This window comes from Botrytis cinerea, chromosome 3, assembly GCF_000143535.2.
Source record: "Botrytis cinerea B05.10 chromosome 3, complete sequence".
Taxonomy (NCBI): Eukaryota; Fungi; Ascomycota; class Leotiomycetes; order Helotiales; family Sclerotiniaceae; genus Botrytis; species Botrytis cinerea.
The window spans coordinates 2,082,414-2,101,064 of NC_037312.1; the positions used below are offsets into that span (position 1 = coordinate 2,082,414).

The 18,651-nt window shown below is 44.2% G+C and overlaps 7 protein-coding genes across 8 annotated transcripts; 4 read left to right on the forward strand and 3 right to left on the reverse strand.

Annotated features, from left to right (window-relative positions):
* The first annotated feature begins 250 nt into the window (after positions 1–250).
* Positions 251–3,815, forward strand: BCIN_03g06230 (hypothetical protein). The gene is made up of 2 exons (XM_024692056.1): positions 251–3,101; positions 3,149–3,815. Exons 1-2 carry the CDS (start codon positions 495–497, stop codon positions 3,428–3,430), a joined length of 2,889 nt encoding a protein of 962 aa, XP_024547829.1. The 5' UTR covers positions 251–494; the 3' UTR covers positions 3,431–3,815.
* Positions 3,816–4,093: 278 nt separating this feature from the next.
* On the forward strand, positions 4,094–5,689 carry Bcrhb1. The gene is made up of 4 exons (XM_024692057.1): positions 4,094–4,530; positions 4,593–4,732; positions 4,817–4,945; positions 5,011–5,689. Exons 1-4 carry the CDS (start codon positions 4,476–4,478, stop codon positions 5,248–5,250), a joined length of 564 nt encoding a protein of 187 aa, XP_024547830.1. The 5' UTR covers positions 4,094–4,475; the 3' UTR covers positions 5,251–5,689.
* A 10-nt stretch (positions 5,690–5,699) lies between these two features.
* Positions 5,700–7,696, forward strand: Bcses1. Its single transcript, XM_024692058.1, has 6 exons — positions 5,700–5,925; positions 5,978–6,210; positions 6,271–6,689; positions 6,742–6,832; positions 6,884–7,252; positions 7,303–7,696. The coding sequence occupies exons 1-6, from the start codon at positions 5,793–5,795 to the stop codon at positions 7,498–7,500; spliced, it is 1,443 nt and encodes a 480-aa protein (XP_024547831.1). The 5' UTR covers positions 5,700–5,792; the 3' UTR covers positions 7,501–7,696.
* Positions 7,697–8,864: 1,168 nt separating this feature from the next.
* On the reverse strand, positions 8,865–10,728 carry Bcmsw1. The gene is made up of 5 exons (XM_024692059.1): positions 10,324–10,728; positions 10,123–10,203; positions 9,939–10,054; positions 9,722–9,840; positions 8,865–9,629 (listed from the first exon to the last, which is right to left on the reverse strand). The coding sequence occupies exons 1-5, from the start codon at positions 10,696–10,698 to the stop codon at positions 9,166–9,168; spliced, it is 1,155 nt and encodes a 384-aa protein (XP_024547832.1). The 5' UTR covers positions 10,699–10,728; the 3' UTR covers positions 8,865–9,165.
* Positions 10,729–10,859: 131 nt separating this feature from the next.
* On the reverse strand, positions 10,860–12,166 carry Bcrsm10. The gene is made up of 5 exons (XM_024692060.1): positions 12,046–12,166; positions 11,896–11,987; positions 11,806–11,844; positions 11,303–11,754; positions 10,860–11,249 (listed from the first exon to the last, which is right to left on the reverse strand). Exons 1-5 carry the CDS (start codon positions 12,103–12,105, stop codon positions 11,068–11,070), a joined length of 825 nt encoding a protein of 274 aa, XP_024547833.1. The 5' UTR covers positions 12,106–12,166; the 3' UTR covers positions 10,860–11,067.
* Positions 12,167–14,296: 2,130 nt separating this feature from the next.
* On the reverse strand, positions 14,297–16,042 carry Bcfcf2. The gene is made up of 4 exons (XM_024692061.1): positions 15,863–16,042; positions 15,644–15,797; positions 14,832–15,431; positions 14,297–14,654 (listed from the first exon to the last, which is right to left on the reverse strand). Exons 1-3 carry the CDS (start codon positions 15,985–15,987, stop codon positions 15,060–15,062), a joined length of 651 nt encoding a protein of 216 aa, XP_024547834.1. The 5' UTR covers positions 15,988–16,042; the 3' UTR covers positions 14,297–14,654; positions 14,832–15,059.
* Positions 16,043–16,115: 73 nt separating this feature from the next.
* On the forward strand, positions 16,116–18,643 carry Bchap5. 2 transcript variants are annotated; one of them, XM_024692063.1, is made up of 5 exons: positions 16,116–17,276; positions 17,365–17,378; positions 17,428–17,484; positions 17,538–18,209; positions 18,270–18,643. In XM_024692063.1, the coding sequence occupies exons 1-5, from the start codon at positions 17,159–17,161 to the stop codon at positions 18,273–18,275; spliced, it is 867 nt and encodes a 288-aa protein (XP_024547836.1). In that variant the 5' UTR covers positions 16,116–17,158; the 3' UTR covers positions 18,276–18,643. The 2 variants fall into 2 exon arrangements, with proteins under 2 accessions (XP_024547836.1, XP_024547835.1); XM_024692062.1 differs by having other exon boundaries at positions 18,276–18,643.
* The last annotated feature ends 8 nt before the right edge of the window (positions 18,644–18,651 follow it).

Here is an 18,651-nt window from a genome sequence, read left to right on the forward strand (position 1 = left end):
GCCTCAGAGCAGATTTCAATCCTTTCCTTGGGAGAAAGATCCCTCTACGCTTATTGGGTACTCGGTATATCTACTAATAAACATCTTTATTAGGATTTCAATTTGTGAAGACAGTCTAATGTTAAGAACAATGACTGTTGGTTTTCCCCCAATAACACTCGGTAGCCAAGTGGGGGATCGGAATAATGATTTCCCAGCCCCATCCTTAGGTAATCTTTCCTCGAGTGCGTACTCCGGTACTCAATGCTTTGAACATTCCGTTCACGGTTGATCAATTCAAATCTACAAACCTACAAACCTTCCTGTCAATGGTTATAGCAACCACCACTCCCTCACAAAGGCACTTTCTGCAGTTGGACATCTTCAAGGCCGTACCACTCAAGGTCCTATTCAAATTGCATTCTATTGGATAATTGATTTGCGACAGCATTTCCAACACTCGATGTGCAGATTCACTTTTGCATTCTCCGAGTTACCCATTTCCCCCGCGCAGCATGGCGGCCTATGAAAATATGGCAAGGCCTAGGAAAACAATAACTACATATGGAAAGCCAGCACGGAAACATCTTGCAGGTCATAGCTATCCAAAATTAGTCCATCGCACAACACCTTCCGACTTAACAAAGACAGGTCTCATTACAAACAATGAGCCTGGTGCATCGAATCATGAAAGACCTCGCGATGTCTACAAGCCTTCACCTAGCACACCTTCTGCCATAAAAACACAATCTACTGTCGATTTATACGATGTGCCCCTCAGCGATGAGGAGGAACCACCTTTAATGCGCAAGAACGTTGCCAAACCTGCGCCGAAACTCAAGGGGAAATCTGCGATGTACGATGTACCTCTGGGCGATAAAGAGGATGAATCTACGCGGCGGAAGAACATTCCCAAACTAAAACAAAAAGCTTCGCAGACTTCTACCATATATGATGTGCCACTTAGCGAGGATGATGAACCCCCCTCGGCGAGGAAGAATCTCTCTAAATTACCACCAAAGGTTACGCAAAAGCAATTGGCCGTTGGAAAAGCAAAGCACTTTGTAACAACAGAATCCGCGAGTGTTAAGTCGGTGGAAATGCCCGAGCGCAAGAAGAGGAAATTATCACCAGCTGAACAGCCGCGACGGGAGCCTTCCAAACTTGCAGCAACTCTACCCAAGGTGCAACCACATCCCAAAATTAGACAAGCGAAGCCAGCTACAGATACTTTACCAAAACGACAGGTCGTTCATACTAAGCCTGTTATGGAGTCTATCCAGACCAAACCAGCAGTACATCGAGGTCCGCAGAAGCAGAGTAATAGAACGCCGGTGCAGCAACGGCCAAGATCCTCTACCTCTACCGGCAGCACTGCGAGCTTACGGTTAGCTGCAAGTCCTGGGCGTCATATCTCTCCAAAGGCTACAAAACTATGGGATGCCCTCGATAACGAAACTCAAGAAACCACAATGAGTAGTCCAGATGAGCTCTCTCTAGTCGTGAGTACGCCGAAGAGAGTATATCCAATGGCTAGGAAGTTATCTAAAACTGCGGCATTTGCAAAACCGGCTAACCTAACCCCTCGCAAACGACTAATCGATTCATTAGTCGAGCAGACGCCTCGCCAAGATTCGGACAATGAAGACGATGATGATGATGATGAATCTGGGAACGAGCATGAAAATTCTCAGCTTGAGGATCACTTCCAACATCTGAACAATTCAAGAGCCCAGAGTCTTACCCCAGAAGTCCCTACTTTTACTGCACCTGTACAAGCTAGTCAAGGTCCCCCAATCACAGGGCCCAAGTTTACGTACAGTCGACAGCGCTCTATGCTTGTCGAAGAAGACATGATGGAGCAATTGGCTTTTGACATGCCTCTAGAAACTCCACAAAGCTCACAACGTCGCCGAGGCTCTATACCCAGCCTAAAGCCGCTATCAAGCTTTCGCGAGGAAGATCAGCAAGAAGATGAAGCCGCAAGTACCGCTATCCGCACGATTCATGAACTAAGGCAAGCGGGAGCGAATAGTCGTTTTGCGGACGAAGTAGAAGATTTGCTCGATCGTATTGGGAGGCCCTCCACAAAGTTATCATCTATGCGACGCTCCGGTCTTTTAGACCTAGGCTTAAAAATGAAGGACAAAGCATTTGTTCGGCAATTCCGTGCGCATGGTGCTGAACAGCGACTATTTATCGAAATAGGTCAAGAAGCTGATGTCGTATCGGGATTCTTGATGACATCACTCATAACACCTATTTTAGCAGAGGGAAGCGCGCCTCTCGTGGTATCGCAGCTTCAACGACAAGGCATTGCAAAACTACTTGGCCGTCTCATATCGGTTGAGAAAAGCTTTGTCACTGTGATAAACGAGCGCAAGACAAATATGTCCAAAATGGCACAAAAATCAATGGCAGCATACCATGATTCTCTGCTCGCAATTCCAGCGTGGAAGGATCTTAGTCCACATGAACTTTCCCCTCGAACCTTGGCCCTGAAATGCCTCGAGCTTATGGTCAGGCAATGTAGGGAAGCTGGAGATGCTAGTGACATAATTTCCGAAGAGCTGAATACCAGTTTGTTTGAGATTTTGAAGTTGTCAAATTCGGATGCCGCGTGGGATTTCCCTCACGGAACAAAGGCAGTCGACTTTTATTTGACACTTTCCACTCTTGAATCCCACTCTCTTGTGTCAAGAATCGCCCAAGATGAGACAGTTTGGATTCGTCAGTTTTTGCCTATCATAGGAAATACCCTCAATACCGCTTTGAATAGACCACTTGAGAGCTTTGGCGAGCAACAAATTTTAGCATTGAAATTGACAGTGAACGTCACCAATCACAACTCGAAAGCTTGCGATGCAATTGCGGACTCGGATTTCATGTTCACTATTCTTCGCGTCATCGTTGCTAAATTCAAAAGCATGTCAAGCTTGTGGGCGGAAGAGGAAATTGTCGTGGCTGTGGATAATTTGATCCTTCTTATTGGAGCAATGATCAATTTTGCCTTGTGGAGCACAAAAGCGCTCCAAAATATCAATGATTTTGCTGGAGCGGCCAAGGACCCTCTCGATGAATTGATTCGCCTTTTTGTAGACAATAGAGAGAAAACCTTTGAGGTGAGTTCGTGCGTAGAGTTCTCAATCCGACATACTAACTTTGATAGGTGGACTCTCAGCACGAATCACACAAAAACGTTCCGTTTGGATACTTATCAGTATTATTGGGACATTTTTGTTTATTGCCGGCCATCGAGAAGCGAATTCGGATACGACAGACAACAAAAACACTTCGGCCCCTGATTACATCTATCAATGAATTTATCGTTTATCACAAAGCGGCTGACGATGAGATTGCTCCCAATGAAGATGGACACAGTCCTCACGTTACTGTGACGAAGCAACTCGAAGATCTCGTCCAAAAGTTGTTGGCGATCAAAGGGGCTTAAAAGTAAATATAGAAAGGTCTTTGGGGAGGCCAGTCAAGGAAGGCGTTTGATGGGGTGACGATTGTCATGAGTATAATGGGTTACAATGGATATGATACAGATGTCTTGATACATGATGATATATTTTAGGCGTTTAAATCGGAGGAAAGAATTGCAATATACCCTAGGTGCAGTTGTTTCGAAATGGGCGGGATTTGGGAAAGGGGGAAGTTTCAGGAAAAACTATGATATGGGGGAATCCTTTAATCGAAAATATCCATAGGGTATAGCTGGTTTTTTACGATTAATCTCTGGCCACCCAAACAACACATTACTATATTACTATTACCATATTTATTATAGATATGAAGATATGAAGATATTTTATCGCCTAGCTGTCTGCTCATCTGATTCTACGTGTTGTCGTGGCAGATTCAGAACAAGTAATCTTTTCGGCTCACCTACTATGTGTTTGAACGTGTTTGACGTGTGATGAGGTTGAACTCGGGCGATGGGCTCCGGTCTGGAATGACATGACAGCAAGCACCGTTTGAATGCGAAGTACTGTAGTGATGATCAAATCCACACCAGGAACTGTCATCTTGCCACAACTTCCCGTTCTTGGCACGACCTTGTACTAATTAAGAAAAGAGTCCTCATATTTTCGTGCTGGATGGACTTCCAGATTAGAAGATGATACAAATCTGGATTCGTCTGAATTTAATCTATTTTATTCAACCTTCGCCCAGTGCTCTTTCGAGTCTTTTGATTTATCAAGTTGGGGTGGTGTCGTCTTCCGAGCCGAGCTTAATCTGGGTCCGCTCAGCCTAGATATTAGCGCTCAGGCGCTGTAAGAACCTTGGACTTAAACCCCATTGAAGCACTAATAAACTGGTCGGTCTACTTGCAACTTATTATAACCTCCTCAGCCTTGTCCTGTTTCATCAGACAAGAACCAACAAACCCAAAAACATCAAAAGCTCCTCCATATCTCGCTCTCCTTGTATTCAATCACAAGAGCCCCTTTTCTTCTACCTTTATTCAAAGTTATTATATCTTCTGCATTATGCCTGCACCACCTAAACAACGCAAGATTGCTATTGTAGGCAGTCGATCTGTCGGTATGTCATTATAATGTGTGATGTAAAATACAACACGTCAAAGTAACCCTTCTCTTCTACAGGCAAATCTTCACTCACTGTACAATTTGTCGATGGCCACTTTGTAGAAAGTTACTATCCGACCATCGAAAATACTTTCAGCAAGGTCATCAAGTACAAAGGGCAAGAGTTCGCCACTGAGATCGTTGACACAGCTGGTCAGGTAAGATCTCTATCTGCACCATTTGGTTCAAAATCACATGTCATGACATAATTGGAAACACGACTAATAGACTTCGCATTGTAGGATGAATACAGTATCTTAAATTCGAAGCATTTCATTGGCATTCATGGCTATGTGCTTGTCTATTCCGTTGCTTCCATGCAATCCTTTGAGATGGTAGAAGTCATTAAGGATAAGATCTTGAATCACTTGGTATGATAGAAACCCCATTCCTACTTTAACTTCCTTCAAAGATCAAGATCTCTAACACTTTACAGGGTACTGAATGGGTTCCAATCACAATTGTTGGTAACAAGAGTGATCTTCGGCCAGAGCAGCGTCAGGTCACTGCTGAGCAAGGCAAGGCATTGGCTGAGAAAATCAAGTGTGCTTTTACTGAAGCAAGTGCACGTTATAACGAGAATGTCACTAAGGGATTCGAACTCATGATTGAGCAAATTGAGAAAGGTGAAAACCCTAATGAGCCTTCAGGAGATTCCAAATGTATTCTCATGTGAGGGACAAAGAGATTGGAGTGTACGTTGGAATATGATATCTCATGTCTGAATGTGGTTAACTTAGTATGGGAGTTTGGAGTTGGGAGAGGCATCTTTCTAGATATTTAGTCACAGAGGCATATGTCTTGCTGTGTCTTTAGTTAACGTTGATATTACAAGGAGGCAGTTTACGAACGGTTCAATGGCATACGTTAAACGGTATTCACTGTCTGCTCCAACACGTTGGTCTTGTATAGATTGCATTGAAGAGATCTGTACAACGCCTTGATTAGCCGATACTAAACACAGATTCAGCATGCAAGAAAAGTATCAGGCGACGAGGTCCACCGAAGGTGGTAGTGCGAAAAGGGGCAGTGAATAACAAAAATTACATATCACGTGTTGGGCCCAATCAGCCAGAATGTTATCTTAGCGGAGCCTTGCAATCGCGACCCCACCAATCGTACTTTGAACAATTTACTAGTGACTCAAAAAGTTGACCGGTCCAAATATACAGGACTCTTCGTCGCATACATATTTGAGTTTGCTAGACTATTTTCAAAATGCTTGACGTTAACGATTTCATTACTGAGAGAGGTGGAAACCCACAAACGATCAAGGACTCTCAGCGCCGCAGATATGCTCCTGAAGAGGTTGTTGATGAAGTGATTGCTATGTATGAGGATCACCGCAAAAGTAAGCCAGTAAACACAAGCCCAAGTATATCACTACTCACAAACCATCGCAGCCCAGTACGCAGCTACACAAGTCAACAGCAAGATCAACGAAACTCAGAAGGAGATTGGCGCAAAAAAGAAGGCCAAGGAGGATGCTACCGAATTATTACAAAAGAAAGCCGATTTAACGAAGGAGAAGAAGACTTGGGATGACGCCGCAGCAGAGAAAGAAGTACTCTTAAACAAGAAGATTGGTACAATTGGTAACCTTGTTCACGAATCTGTGCCTGTGAACAACGACGAGGTATTTTTACATGGGCAGCATACGAGGTTCTTCAGGTCCGGTGTGGCTAATGGGTACTAGGATCACAACGAAGAACTACGTACATGGGCCCCCCAAGGTGTCACTGTTGAGAAGAAGGACGTTCTTTCGCATCATGAAGTCCTGACAAGATTGGATGGTTATGATCCAGAGCGTGGAGTTAAGGTTGTAGGACACAGAGGTTATTTCTTGAAGAAGTGGGGTGTCTTCTTGAACCAGGCTTTGATCAATTATGGTTTGGAGTTCTTGGATAGCAAGGGATATACACCATTACAGACCCCTCAATTCATGTTAAAGGAATACATGGCGAAGACCGCACAGTTGGAGCAATTCGACGAGGAACTTTACAAGGTTGTCGATGGAGATGCCCAAAACGATAAATATCTTATTGCTACCTCTGAACAGCCAATTTCAGCTTTCCATGCCGATGAGTGGTTGACTGCCAAGGATATGCCTATTAGGTACGTAAGGAAAACTTAGGCGAAAAGATATTGAACTGACTTAAGCTCAAAGATATGCTGGTTTCTCTTCATGTTATAGACGAGAGGCTGGTTCTCACGGTAGAGACGCATGGGGAATTTTCAGAGTTCATCAATTTGAGAAGGTATATATTATTTGTTGCATGAGTTTAATCCGCCTTTTCTAACCGTCTTAGATCGAACAATTCGTTCTCACCGACCCAGAAAAGTCATGGGAGGAGTTTGACCGTATGATCAGCTTCTCAGAGGAGTTCTACCAATCCCTAGGTGTTCCATACAGAGTTGTCGCAATCGTCTCAGGTGCTCTCAACAACGCAGCTGCCAAGAAATACGACCTTGAGGCTTGGTTCCCCTTCCAAGGAGAATACAAGGAGCTCGTCTCTTGCTCAAATTGCACTGATTACCAATCCAGAGCTCTTGAGATCAGATATGGACCCAAGACACAAACTGGAATCCGCAAGAACTACGTCCATGCACTTAACTCTACTTTGTGTGCAACTGAGCGTGCGTTGTGCTGTCTTTTGGAGAATTTCCAAACTGAAGAAGTAAGTAGAAAGCAACATTTCTGGAGGTTCCATTTGCTGACTCTGATTAGGGATTCAACGTTCCAGCGCCACTCCGTAAATATCTCCCTGGCGCACCTGAATTCATTCCTTTCTCCAAGGAATTGCCCAAAGATACTACATCCCAAAAGGCAAAGGGTAAGGCTGAGAAAGCACCAAAACCAAAGGTCGCGCCCGTCGGTGCTACCCCAGCCGAGGCTGCGGAGAAATTGAAGGATATGTCAGTCTAAATAGAGTTTGGCTTTCAACGAGAGGATGAAATAAAGACATTAAATGCAAGCGCTGAGGATTAATGAAAAGCCGAACCGGCAATTTCAATAAACATAAAAGTTATATGATCTGAGAGCGTTGAATAGAAGATTCATCTTATGAATGGGAAGTAGGCGATAGATATCAAACATAAAATCAGAGCTCTCCTTGCTTCCAACCTGGCTATGAACTGTTGTGCTGTGTGGTGTGGTGTGGTGTGATGGCGTCTATGAGACCAATCCAGACGAAGGACTACAATAACTGAACCCATAAGACTTGGGAGAGATTCTCGCGTGGAATTAGCTATAGCTTCTAATGGACGGGCTCTCAAATCTATTCACTACCTACTGGTTACTGGTCTTTTTCAAGTATTCTCGGAATTTAGGCTTTTCTAGCACTCGAGACATTGCTTGACAGTGGCCCGTCGAGTCCTGGGGCGTACTGTAGATTCCTACGCCTGTCAACAGAAAGCGCTGCAATGTCATAGATCGGAGCTGTCTACCCCTCCAGGTTAAGCTCTGTATGACAGATTAAGGGGGGCAGGCAGCAAAGGTTTGCCACTCGAGTATTAACTAAGCGATAGTGTTTGTGGGATGGTTTTATAGCGCTTTTGCTTTGTATCATGACGCCATTGCTTTGATGTTCGGGTATGACGTGTGTTACATTATGGAAGTAAAATCAGACGAAGAGTGCTCTATGCGATGTTCCGGTATAGTGCATGGATGGACGATGAGCGTGAGAGCCAGACTGCATGTGTCTATCATTCAGTGATGGGAATACATACTTAATGTAGATACGTGATTAGAAACTCCACATACATGCAATGGATGTGTGTGCACCATCAGAGATGTCAAAAACGAAAGATACATATCTCCCTCCTGCAAGAAGATCCATTCATTCTTTACGGATATAGAACACAAAATACCTACCCACCCACCCCTATCTATCGAATATACAAACACCTGCATGAATCTGTCATATCCCAAATACGTCACATTCGCTAGAGATGTATAGAAATGTATATCCCAAACCCGCACCTAACTTTCGGTCATCAAACACCACATCGCGTCGCCCTGGCGCAGTTGGTCGACCACTGCGCTTTAACCGCCCGAAAGGGTGGGTGTTGGTGTTTGAGCAGCGACTGTACTGTCCCCATATCGAAGGGTACAGCTGCGAAATAAAAATCCCTCTCGCGAGGGGTTTTTCCCCCTAGACCGGTTTTTTGCTATTTTGTTTTGCTGGTTGGTGATTTGTTTGGTTTGGAAGTAGTGAATAGATAGATATATGGGTGGGTGGAAGTGGGAGTGAATGTATTTTTTTGGGGGGGGGGGGGGGGAGTGTCGTCTGATGTTGACGAAGGGAGTTGTGGGAGTGAGTGAAGGAAGGTGAGAGAGGGCAATTGAAGTCGGGAAAGCGAGAAGTACGGATGGAGGGAGAATTCTGTGAGGAGCGATAGAGGAAGGAATATATCAAGTAAAGTTTGTGAGGTGTAGCTAGTGTATTATTTCGTTTGTTGATATAATACAGAGAGCTGATTCTAACTTCTCTCTTTTTCATGCCAAGAGGCGTTCGTCCTTACACTTGGATAGCTTTTGCATCCTTCTCCTTTCAATAGAAAGGTTTGCGCTTGCTCACTTCTAGCTCATTTAGAATCCTACTGCCTCTCTAACTTCAACCATAGTCCTTTCTGCATTTTCCCTCGCCTTAACACCTCCTTTCCTCGCTACATCCTCCACATACCCTTCATCCCCCAACAGTCTCTCATAATTCTTTCTAATTGGCTCCAGTCCAGTGTTAACCGCATTAGCAGTTTCCCGCTTCAAGTCTCCCAAAGTAAATTTCTTTGCCTTGCATTCCTCGGCTATTTGCGCAGGTGTTCGTTTTGGGTTTTGGGTATCGAACGATGACCAAAGTGTGAGAAGATTAGAAACGCCTGGACGCTCAGAGGGCGAGTAAGAGACGGCGTTCTGGGAGTCAGTCAGGGCGGACGAGATCTTTTTGGTAATGGTGTCGGGTGAGTCGGTGAGGAGGATGCGGGAGATAGGGGAGGGGTGCGATTTGGACATTTTTTGGGTGGGGGATTGGAGGGACATTATCCGTTTTGTTGGGGCTGGAGGCGTGTTAGTTCTGGAGAAAAGTTGATTTCTGACGATTGAAATTATATGAAGAATTGTGGTATGAGAAAAGGGAATAGACGCTTACAAAGAAGGGTTTGAGGTGCAATGAGACGGGGCCCATACGCATGGTTGAAATTTGTAACGCATTCACGGGCGAATTCCAGATGTTGGGTTTGATCTTCACCAACGGGAACGTGGGTTGCTCTATCATTGTATAGTATCAGCTTCGTTCTCCGGGCCAAATGGCACAAATATAGAAGAAAATACGATGAAATGAGTAGATGTCTACTGTGCATACATACCTATGAACCAAAATATCCGCAGCTTGCAGAACTGGATACGAAAACAAGCCCAACTTGAGCTTAGATTTTTTGTCCCCATCTAATGGTGAAGCATCATCTTCGAGAGATAGTTTGCTCTGTTTCATATCAGTGAAATGGCCAAGGGAAGTGTGTAAAAGTCTGCGGCAGAGAGATGTAAACAAACCTTCCATTGTGTCATGCGAGACAGGTATCCCATAGAAGCCGTGCAGCTCAATATCCACATCAACTCCGTATGTGCTGCAACCTTCAGACATACCAAAGTCAGCTTCATTCACTACCAATCAAACCAAATCTCCAATTACACCTTCGCCTTCCACCACCTCATCGCTCCCACAACACCAAACAAAGACAATGCAGCACCTACAGAACTCTGATAAAACACCGTGCTCCTCTCCGGATCCAATCCAATAGCCAAGAGCGTCGCCAAACTCTCCTTCTTCCACCGCTTCAGCTCTTCCCTTTTCTGCGGTATCGTAATCGCATGATAATCTACAATCGAGTAAAATAGCTTCGTACTCGATTCCGCTGTATCTTGTAGCCGCACCCAATTTTGTAATGCCCCAAGATAGTTCCCGAGATGCGGTATTCCAGTGGGCTGGATACCAGAAAATATTACTTTTGACGGAGAGGGTTGGGTGCTTTGGTGTCGTTTGGATACATGATTCAGGGGGGCAGAAACTTGCAGAATTCGTGACTTCACGTTCTGGAACGTCTGCCGGGGTGGACAGCTTTTAAGCATGGTGGGATTGGGGTTTTTAGGGGAGGCGACTGATAAAGGAGGGGTGGCTGCACGCGAGATGCGAGTAGCATGATCTGCCTTGAAAATTGATTTTCAAGTGCACGTGACTAGTCTTGATTTCTATAGACAATTTTGGAAAGCAAAAACTATCATATCAGGGGTGAATTCTGATGCGGAATGACATTGCCTTGATGAAAATCCATTGGTGCTAGTGTCTTGATTCATTTACTTCTACATATACATATAATATATCAAGACCTGACCCAAACTCCACAGTTCATGTGTGGCCATGTGTATTCCCTCTTGATATCTATTTTCCATTCGTCAAATCCTTGTTGGATGCTTTTATAACCTTAGAGCTAGCCCACTTCATGGCTCGACCCTCACACCAGGGGCGCTACCTCCCGCAGCCGCTTTGAAGCTTTCCCTATTCAAAATCTCCATAACCTTATCCGCAGTCTCAGTACTCTGTCCCCTACCAAACAACTCCCACTGTGGCTTCATAACTTCCTTCATCTCCTCCATGCTAGCATCCATAGCTTTACCCACGCCTAATCATACACATATTAGTGATATTCCCACCCATAGCAAAGAAGAAACTCACCAATCTGATTGTACTCCCAAACATTCGCCTTCATTCCTATGCCGTAGTACGCATGTTTCCTCAAAAAGGCCAACCATAAGCTCACGGTTTCTGGGTGTCCATCCTTGATCTGAATCAACCTCCTCAACGTTTTTCTCTCAAAATTCTCTTGACTCTTCTTATGAACGAAATGCGATCTCGGCACAGTCCATCTCTCTATCATTCTCGGCAGTGGTACAGGTCCGTATGCAGGCAATTTGAGATAATATGCAGCGCGGAGAGCGAAATCGGAAAAGAACTCCAAATTGCGAATACTGTAAGATCGGAGTTGGAGATCGCACGAGGGGACTCCATATTTGGCTTCGCGGCGGAGAGGCTTGAGGTAGATTGCTTGAACGTTACGGGGGTAACGGACGTTGAAGATATCTTCGTCGGACGGTTCCTCAGTAGCAGGTTCTGCTGTGGGTGGAGTTCTGTCGACTAGTTAGAGAGTGTTGAATCTATGAGAATATCAAGGTGAATACATCGAGGCTGCTCCTGCAGAAGCGGGTTCTGTTACATCACTGAGAGATCGTTAGTCTCCAAGCTCCAATATTCGAATTGAACGTGCGTACGGTGTATTCGATGAGTATCTAACAGACTGTGATGTGAATGGTGCAACCGCACATTGTGGTGTCTTGAAGGCATTCGAGAAGACTGGTTTTGCCTGCGAATATTGTCAATTGTGCTCCTTCCTTGCGCAGTATGGGGGTTTATTGACATACTGATGCTCCCAGCCTACTGACTGTGCGCCATGGTATGCGCGTGAAAATTGGAGTAGCCATGCCTGGCTCAAAGTTGTGAGAACTGTTAGATTGGACTTTTTGGGTAGAGTTCTATGATATCAAATAATTTGAGGGTCGGATATCTAAGCCGATATTTATCCGAGAGTCGCTTTCCGGTTCAACCAACATATTTATTCATTATCCTTAGGAATTCTTCTCATTTGAAAATTGGATTACAAGAAACCTTTCAAAAATAAACAAAAATTGTGTACCTATGTACTCTCAATATTAGTTGTTCAAGGGGAACATCGTAGGTATTCTCTAATCAAACTTTCCAACGTCCAAAATTATTACCGTCAATTGAGCTCACCGGGAGTCAGCATATGAAATCACAACGTTTACAGATGAAATCACCGATTAACCCATAAAACCTTGGGGCTTCGGATGGTTGAGAACAACAGAAAAGAAGTAATGCTATAGGTAATAGGCACTTGGCATAATCAGTTGTCTGAATACTTTTGATCCTTAGTTTACGTTGATTAAACTTGATTTTGAGAGTCTACATTATATTACATTTTTTGATCAACGCCCGAGCTAAGTAGCAGACGGGCATTTCTTAATGCATCTTCAATTTGATCGTGTATTATATCTAAGGTTTACAGATCAAATTAGACGGTGAGAATATGGTGTCCAGGTAGTGAGACAAGTAAAGTGCTAGTGTGCCTGCGAAACCTATACTGGCTGCTCTGATGTTAGGAGGGTCGAAACAAATTTGTCGGACATAACCCTAACTTCTTTACACCTCAGTGCTAGTCCACTAGGTGGTTGACATGCTTCTCCATAATATCTGAAGGGTGTTCTCAGCATTGCACCGGTTGATGTGGAGCAGTGAGTAGAGACTTGACAGAGATTTCTTGGTCATAGAATATCCCACAACACTTGGGAGGACTGAAGGAGTTCTGGGGAGCATATACATAATCTTGGTTAGTAGTCAACGTCGCTTCGGGTTCAAACAAGTTTCAAGGATTCTCATGTTGCCGAACTACAAACTTGTAAATCGAGCCGAAGAGATTGGCAGTGCTGTTATTTACTTCTTGATTACGTATTAAGAGACTGACATGTTTGCTTTCTCGCAAGAAACGAGAGTTGAATGATAACAACAGGCGACCACTTTCCTTAGGTTCCTTTTGTTACTACTAAAATACCTCTTTCTTCCTCCGGAAACTCTCTGTCGATATCTAATCCATTGGACTATAACGTTTCTGAAATGATAGTTCAAAATGGCAAAGATGTTAGCGTCAACTCCCACACCTCATCAGCAGAAATCCAGAAGTGAATGATGGACGCCCGAGAAGAACTGATCTCAATAGTCTATTAAGGAAGGGCGACCGCTCACGTCATTGAGGTCTCTGGGTTCGGGCTGCCATTCTACGAGATACCTCTTGAATCTTTATCGACTCTACTGTGGACAAGAGCTCGATATCAGATTTCATGCTAACGCTAATTCTCATATGTATATCTTCCTGGTTCGGTAAACATAAGTAAGTTGAGCCATCTTCATGTACAGAGTCTATTAAGCCTCACCACAGCGTCTAGCTCGAGCCAGGAATATGTCAGTCGTTACGCAGAATGCGAGTAATGTATAAACTTTATCGCGTGCATTTTCACAGTCAAGTTTATGCATGATGACCAACAGTTAATGACCTTCGAATTTCAGATGTACCTGCGTGATTTTGCCAAGTGGAAAGAGTCTTTCTTACACTTTATGTAAGAGCATCAATCTTCGTCCATCCCCATTATTGCGACCCGTTCTGGCAAACAGAGCAGCTATAAAGACTTACAACTACAGTCTATTTCGAGAAGTATCATGTATCTACCTCCCCAATAATGATCCTTACAATGTACGAAGTCGAGCTCAAGACCTCGTGATGTAGGTCCCAGCAAAGCCCTCAAAGAATTTGAGAATCCACAAGCAGCCCCTGGAACAAACATGGTGCAACTAATATACCGTAGTGCTTTCGACATAGTATTGCGAGAGGCTATTGTGAAGCTCAAGTCAAGACTTAGTTGTGTCTCGTAGCACACCCCCTTTAAGAGACTGGCGTTTCAACACCACACTCTGTTTGGAAGTTTGAGATATATCCTTCGCTAATTTCTAATTTGTGGACAGTTTGGGGGGTGGTACAATATCAAGGGCACTGGGTCACAACACCTAGTCACAAATTTATCGAGCAATGGGATTTTGTAATGATGGATAATTTTGATTGAGTTTCATTTATTCATTTCTTTGCTATGTACTCAAGTGTATCTAAAGAATACAAGAAGGCATCATGCTCTGTTGCTGCATCTTTATTCTGGAAAGTGTGAAGATGGCTAGGTGGATAACCAAGTCTGTCGATAAATAAAATGAGAGTGGACTTAGCTTTTCAAGTACCATGAACACTCTCGACTCCTCTACCCACTGAAGAGGAGACGAACCCATGGGGATCTCTTCACTGAGGTATCAGTCACATTAAGTGGTGATCTGCACATACTGTGCGAAGCTATGCAGTGGCACGCCAAAGTATCATGGAGACCACCTTACATAGTGTAGTACCTACTAAGAATATCTGATGAAATTGTTAGTAACAATTTTTGAAATCAAATCAAATGATAAAGGATATGATAATATGTTCAGAGTCTAATTATAAAATCCACATGTATTCTTTAAGACAGGGATAACTGTTGACTGTGTTTTTCATCATAACATAAGGGGGATAGGAAATGTTGAGAAAGTTTGAACGTACCAATAAAATAGCAAAAAGAAATTGCAAAACACAGTCGTCTGTAGCAATGTGGCTAAGACTCTGGTATTCATCAAGGTAGCTTGGTATGTTTGTGATCAAAGCTGAGGTGTTCTTGAATGTGTAAAGCATACAAGGTTCGGCATCGAGATCATGTCAGAGGTGTGTCTGCGATTTGTGATCAAGTCTGAAGGCTGACTTGTCATGGTGTCTTCCGACCTCTCAATGCGCTCATCTTCTCTTTCTTAACGCCTTCATCTTCTTGTAATGCTCTTTCTTTCCACTAGCCTTTGCAGCTTGGATATCATTGTACTTATTGCGAAACTTGTGGTTTGCCTTCTCACCCGCAAGGACTTGTTCGACGAAGGTCTGTTTGCGTTCCTTGTTTGTGAGGCGAGAAGAAAAGAACTCGGTGGGACCTTCGATGACTGTGCCCACTTGAGAGTACTCTGGAACTTCCGCTCTTGCCGAATCCTTTTTGTAAAAACGTTTGGGGTCCAATACGCTTCTAAGACGAAGAAGTTGAAGGTCGCGCTTGAGCTCTGGAGTAACCACAGTCTTGGGCATGTTGTACCACTTGGCTCCAGCAGTAGCTTGTTTTGCCTATTGATAATGATGTTAGCTTGATGTTCGAAACCAAACATTGTATCAAAAAGACTAGTATAGTGGCTTCTTCTCAGAGTAACTATGAATGTAAAGTCTTCAGCTTGTGCAGGTTGACGCCCAAGACGGGGCCAGGTCCTGCGTCCGTTTATATGGGATAAATTTTCCTCACAGAAGGGCACAGCGCGAGATAAAGTAGATCGACTTCTTACCTTTGCAACTTTGGCTTTCGTTACAATTGGATCTTCCACTGTTCGCACACCATTGGCCAGTTTCCTGTCTTTGGCGGGTACGAGTTGAGAGGCATCTACGTGCCCTGTCGATGTGATGTATGGAGTGATTGCAGATGTTGAAGTTTTACCAAGGCTGTGAGGAAGAACATACGTTAGCCAAGCTCAAAATTGACAAGTCGCATTGTGGGTGGAACTTACTTTGGAAGAGAAAATTTGGTAGAGCTGTCATCGCTCACGATGACTTGCTTTGCATTTCTCATCCGCTCCTCAGCATCCTTCAACAATTGCTCAATTTGAACATCAGAAAGATCGTTGTCGGCCATCTTTGATGATGATGGTGATGTTAATGGGAATGAAGATGAGAAGGATTGGTTGAGCTTTAAGAGAAATAAAATATTCCAGGTGGATCAAGGTCGCCTAAAATTTATTTCTGCAAACTAAGCTAATCCTAGCTTAGCTATCGCGGAGCTTACCAAATCAGTATGTCCGTGCTCGTGACTTTCGGTATTGCGGTCTTTCAGATAAGTCGCCCAAGCAGAAATCAAGAGAGGTACACGAAGAAGTGCTAGGAAGTGTCTGCAACTCTTGGAGTTCTAGATTTCTTGTCCTGCCGGTAAAACATGTAAATCGAATCCTACATCACTTTATCCATCAGCCGTGCCAATCCCCTCGTACCTTTTGCCTTGTCTTGCCTCATCTTTTGCCTTGCACTCTTGCCTCACTGTTCGCCCTGTTCATGTGGTGAGCCAACGCACAGAAGAAACGAGAGAGAGAGAGAGCTGTCCAAAACCCCTGCATAGATGACATAGTTCTTGTGTCGTGGAAAGAGCATAACAACATATATCACAAGCAGTGTCTACTGAATTCAATTGAACATTCAACTACTATTCTACACATGAAGCTTCCGATGAACATATAAAAATTGAGCCGAAAGAAATCCCCCAACCGCCAAGCCAATCCTGAAATTTCCCCTCGGGGCCTCAGCTCAACACATTCACTGGTGCTTGATTCATCCAATCCCCGCGTCGCCGCTTATTTATCCGTCCACCATCCAAACAATTGGTGCACCTATCAATCAAGCTCCCACAACCTTATCAACTTCCGACCAATCAAACCCCGAAATTCTATAAACAAGCTACTCCATTCATCGCGGTCGTCGCGCAAACCAAAGCTTCTCAATTAAAGAGGCATTCAATGTCACTTTGATCCTCTCCAAAATCATTCAAGTCAGCCCATCTGCAGCTAGCCTGCCGTCGCTCATCGTCACCTAGCATCCGAGGATCGAATCTTGCGTCTCGAAGACGAAGACGAGTCGCCCGTACCCACAACATTTGACTAACCTTTCTATCTCTTCATATGCTGCGCGCCAATTAGTCTCGACCGTAGCAAGATACCCAGAGGAAATATTTAAAGAGCTCAGAAGCGCGACCTTTCGAGATCTTTGCCCACGTACAACCTCAATACGAATCGGGAGAAGCAAGCATAAAAACAAATATGGATCCTCCACCACCCGGCTCGTCCCATGGACAGCAGCAGCAGCCATCCGCTTCACAACAACGTCCGGCGCAGACGCAACAGCCTGTTTATGATACAAGTCAAGGAGGTCATTATGGTATGTTTAATCTCTACACTCATTCGTTTCTTAATTTCTCGATCACTATTTTTATATCAAGCAAATACTAATTTATTTCGCGCAACAGGTGCCAGTGCCTTGGTATGAAATACTTACATATGCGAGTCGAATTCTACTAATGTTACAGTAGCTATCTCAACAAGGTTTTGCGCCCGTTCCAGAATTCTACACAGGAGCTTGGGCAAATGTAAGTTTTGATCATATAGATACTTGAAAGACGAGAGCTAATTTGGTGGCTAGGTAAACCAAGGTCTGCATGGACAATACAAGGACATTCTCACAACCTATTGGCAACAAATCATCAATCATCTTGAGGGTGACACCCATGACTACAAGCTCCATCAACTACCCCTCGCACGCATAAAAAAAGTCATGAAGGCCGATCCCGAAGTAAAGATGATTTCTGCCGAAGCTCCAATCCTATTCGCCAAGGGGTGTGATATCTTTATCACGGAACTTACTATGAGAGCATGGATTCATGCCGAAGAAAACAAGCGTCGCACCTTGCAAAGATCGGATATTGCTTCTGCATTGGCCAAGTCGGACATGTTTGATTTCTTGATTGATATTGTTCCACGTGAAGAAGCCGCAGCTCACGCAAAGAGACCTTCTGGTTCAGGACAAGCTGCACCACAAATCCCCGGCGCTGCTCCTGGTTCAGCACAGCTTCCTCCCCAACAATCCAATATTCCACAACAGCCTGGTCACCCATCTCACCCACAATCCATGCCTCAAGATTATTCTCTCGGCGGTCATGGCATTGCTCCAGAACAAGACCCATATCGTCATCAACCAAACATGTATCAGCCACAAGTTCCTCCCGGTCAGCCTGGCCAGTATGGCGCACAACAGCCAATGTATGGTGAGATGAATGAGATATATGGATATCCAGCCATGCCTCCGCCTCAACAAGTTCGTCCCCCATTACCCCTTTGATGCAATTTACCCCTCCCTAACCGAAATCTAACAAAGCCTTAGCAAATGTACCAAGTCCCACATCAACCCCGTCAAGATCCAGTTAATACCGACGCTACGCATCATTACCCACGCCAGGAAGGTGGTGACGGCGACGCTGATGCTGAGGGCGAGCGTGATTACGAGGTAGGATAAGATGATGGGGGTCCATACGTTAGTCGTTGTTATTGATTGGCGGTCAAGTGTGATGGGACGGCGTTCGGAGGAGATATGATATGATCTTTCAGGTAGTCTAGCTTTGTGTTTTTTTTGGCAGCAAGAACAGGCGCAGGATATGTGAATGTGAATTCCATACAATTTTCCCCCAGATACCTAGTATGGTTTTGAATTTGGTGTTGATGTATGGTTTTCAGATGAATATCTTAGTGACACGTGCATT

What these genes read in the sequence shown, in the direction of transcription:
- Bcrhb1 (XM_024692057.1), top strand. Translation starts at nt 4,476, where the DNA reads ATGCCTGCACCACCTAAACAACGCAAGATTGCTATTGTAGGCAGTCGA. An exon ending in TGTAGGCAGTCGATCTGTCG is followed by an intron (nt 4,531 to 4,592) that starts GTATGTCATTAT and finishes TCTCTTCTACAG; the next exon opens with GCAAATCTTCACTCACTGTA. An exon ending in TCGTTGACACAGCTGGTCAG is followed by an intron (nt 4,733 to 4,816) that starts GTAAGATCTCTA and finishes TTCGCATTGTAG; the next exon opens with GATGAATACAGTATCTTAAA.
- Bcmsw1 (XM_024692059.1), bottom strand. Translation starts at nt 10,698, where the DNA reads ATGCTTAAAAGCTGTCCACCCCGGCAGACGTTCCAGAACGTGAAGTCA. An exon ending in CGGTGTTTTATCAGAGTTCT is followed by an intron (nt 10,204 to 10,323) that starts GTAGGTGCTGCA and finishes GTATGTCTGAAG; the next exon opens with GTTGCAGCACATACGGAGTT. An exon ending in GCGGATATTTTGGTTCATAG is followed by an intron (nt 9,841 to 9,938) that starts GTATGTATGCAC and finishes ATACAATGATAG; the next exon opens with AGCAACCCACGTTCCCGTTG.
- Bcrsm10 (XM_024692060.1), bottom strand. Translation starts at nt 12,105, where the DNA reads ATGGCTACTCCAATTTTCACGCGCATACCATGGCGCACAGTCAGTAGG. An exon ending in AGATACTCATCGAATACACC is followed by an intron (nt 11,845 to 11,895) that starts GTACGCACGTTC and finishes ACGATCTCTCAG; the next exon opens with TGATGTAACAGAACCCGCTT. An exon ending in TCTGCAGGAGCAGCCTCGAT is followed by an intron (nt 11,755 to 11,805) that starts GTATTCACCTTG and finishes ACTAGTCGACAG; the next exon opens with AACTCCACCCACAGCAGAAC.
- Bchap5 (XM_024692062.1), top strand. Translation starts at nt 17,159, where the DNA reads ATGGATCCTCCACCACCCGGCTCGTCCCATGGACAGCAGCAGCAGCCA. An exon ending in ACACAGGAGCTTGGGCAAAT is followed by an intron (nt 17,485 to 17,537) that starts GTAAGTTTTGAT and finishes TTTGGTGGCTAG; the next exon opens with GTAAACCAAGGTCTGCATGG. An exon ending in CCATGCCTCCGCCTCAACAA is followed by an intron (nt 18,210 to 18,275) that starts GTTCGTCCCCCA and finishes ACAAAGCCTTAG; the next exon opens with CAAATGTACCAAGTCCCACA.
- Bcfcf2 (XM_024692061.1), bottom strand. Translation starts at nt 15,987, where the DNA reads ATGGCCGACAACGATCTTTCTGATGTTCAAATTGAGCAATTGTTGAAG. An exon ending in ACCAAATTTTCTCTTCCAAA is followed by an intron (nt 15,798 to 15,862) that starts GTAAGTTCCACC and finishes TCTTCCTCACAG; the next exon opens with CCTTGGTAAAACTTCAACAT. An exon ending in CGAAAGCCAAAGTTGCAAAG is followed by an intron (nt 15,432 to 15,643) that starts GTAAGAAGTCGA and finishes CATTATCAATAG; the next exon opens with GCAAAACAAGCTACTGCTGG.
- Bcses1 (XM_024692058.1), top strand. Translation starts at nt 5,793, where the DNA reads ATGCTTGACGTTAACGATTTCATTACTGAGAGAGGTGGAAACCCACAA. An exon ending in GTATGAGGATCACCGCAAAA is followed by an intron (nt 5,926 to 5,977) that starts GTAAGCCAGTAA and finishes AAACCATCGCAG; the next exon opens with CCCAGTACGCAGCTACACAA. An exon ending in GAGTTCATCAATTTGAGAAG is followed by an intron (nt 6,833 to 6,883) that starts GTATATATTATT and finishes TAACCGTCTTAG; the next exon opens with ATCGAACAATTCGTTCTCAC.
- BCIN_03g06230 (XM_024692056.1), top strand. Translation starts at nt 495, where the DNA reads ATGGCGGCCTATGAAAATATGGCAAGGCCTAGGAAAACAATAACTACA. An exon ending in ATAGAGAGAAAACCTTTGAG is followed by an intron (nt 3,102 to 3,148) that starts GTGAGTTCGTGC and finishes TAACTTTGATAG; the next exon opens with GTGGACTCTCAGCACGAATC.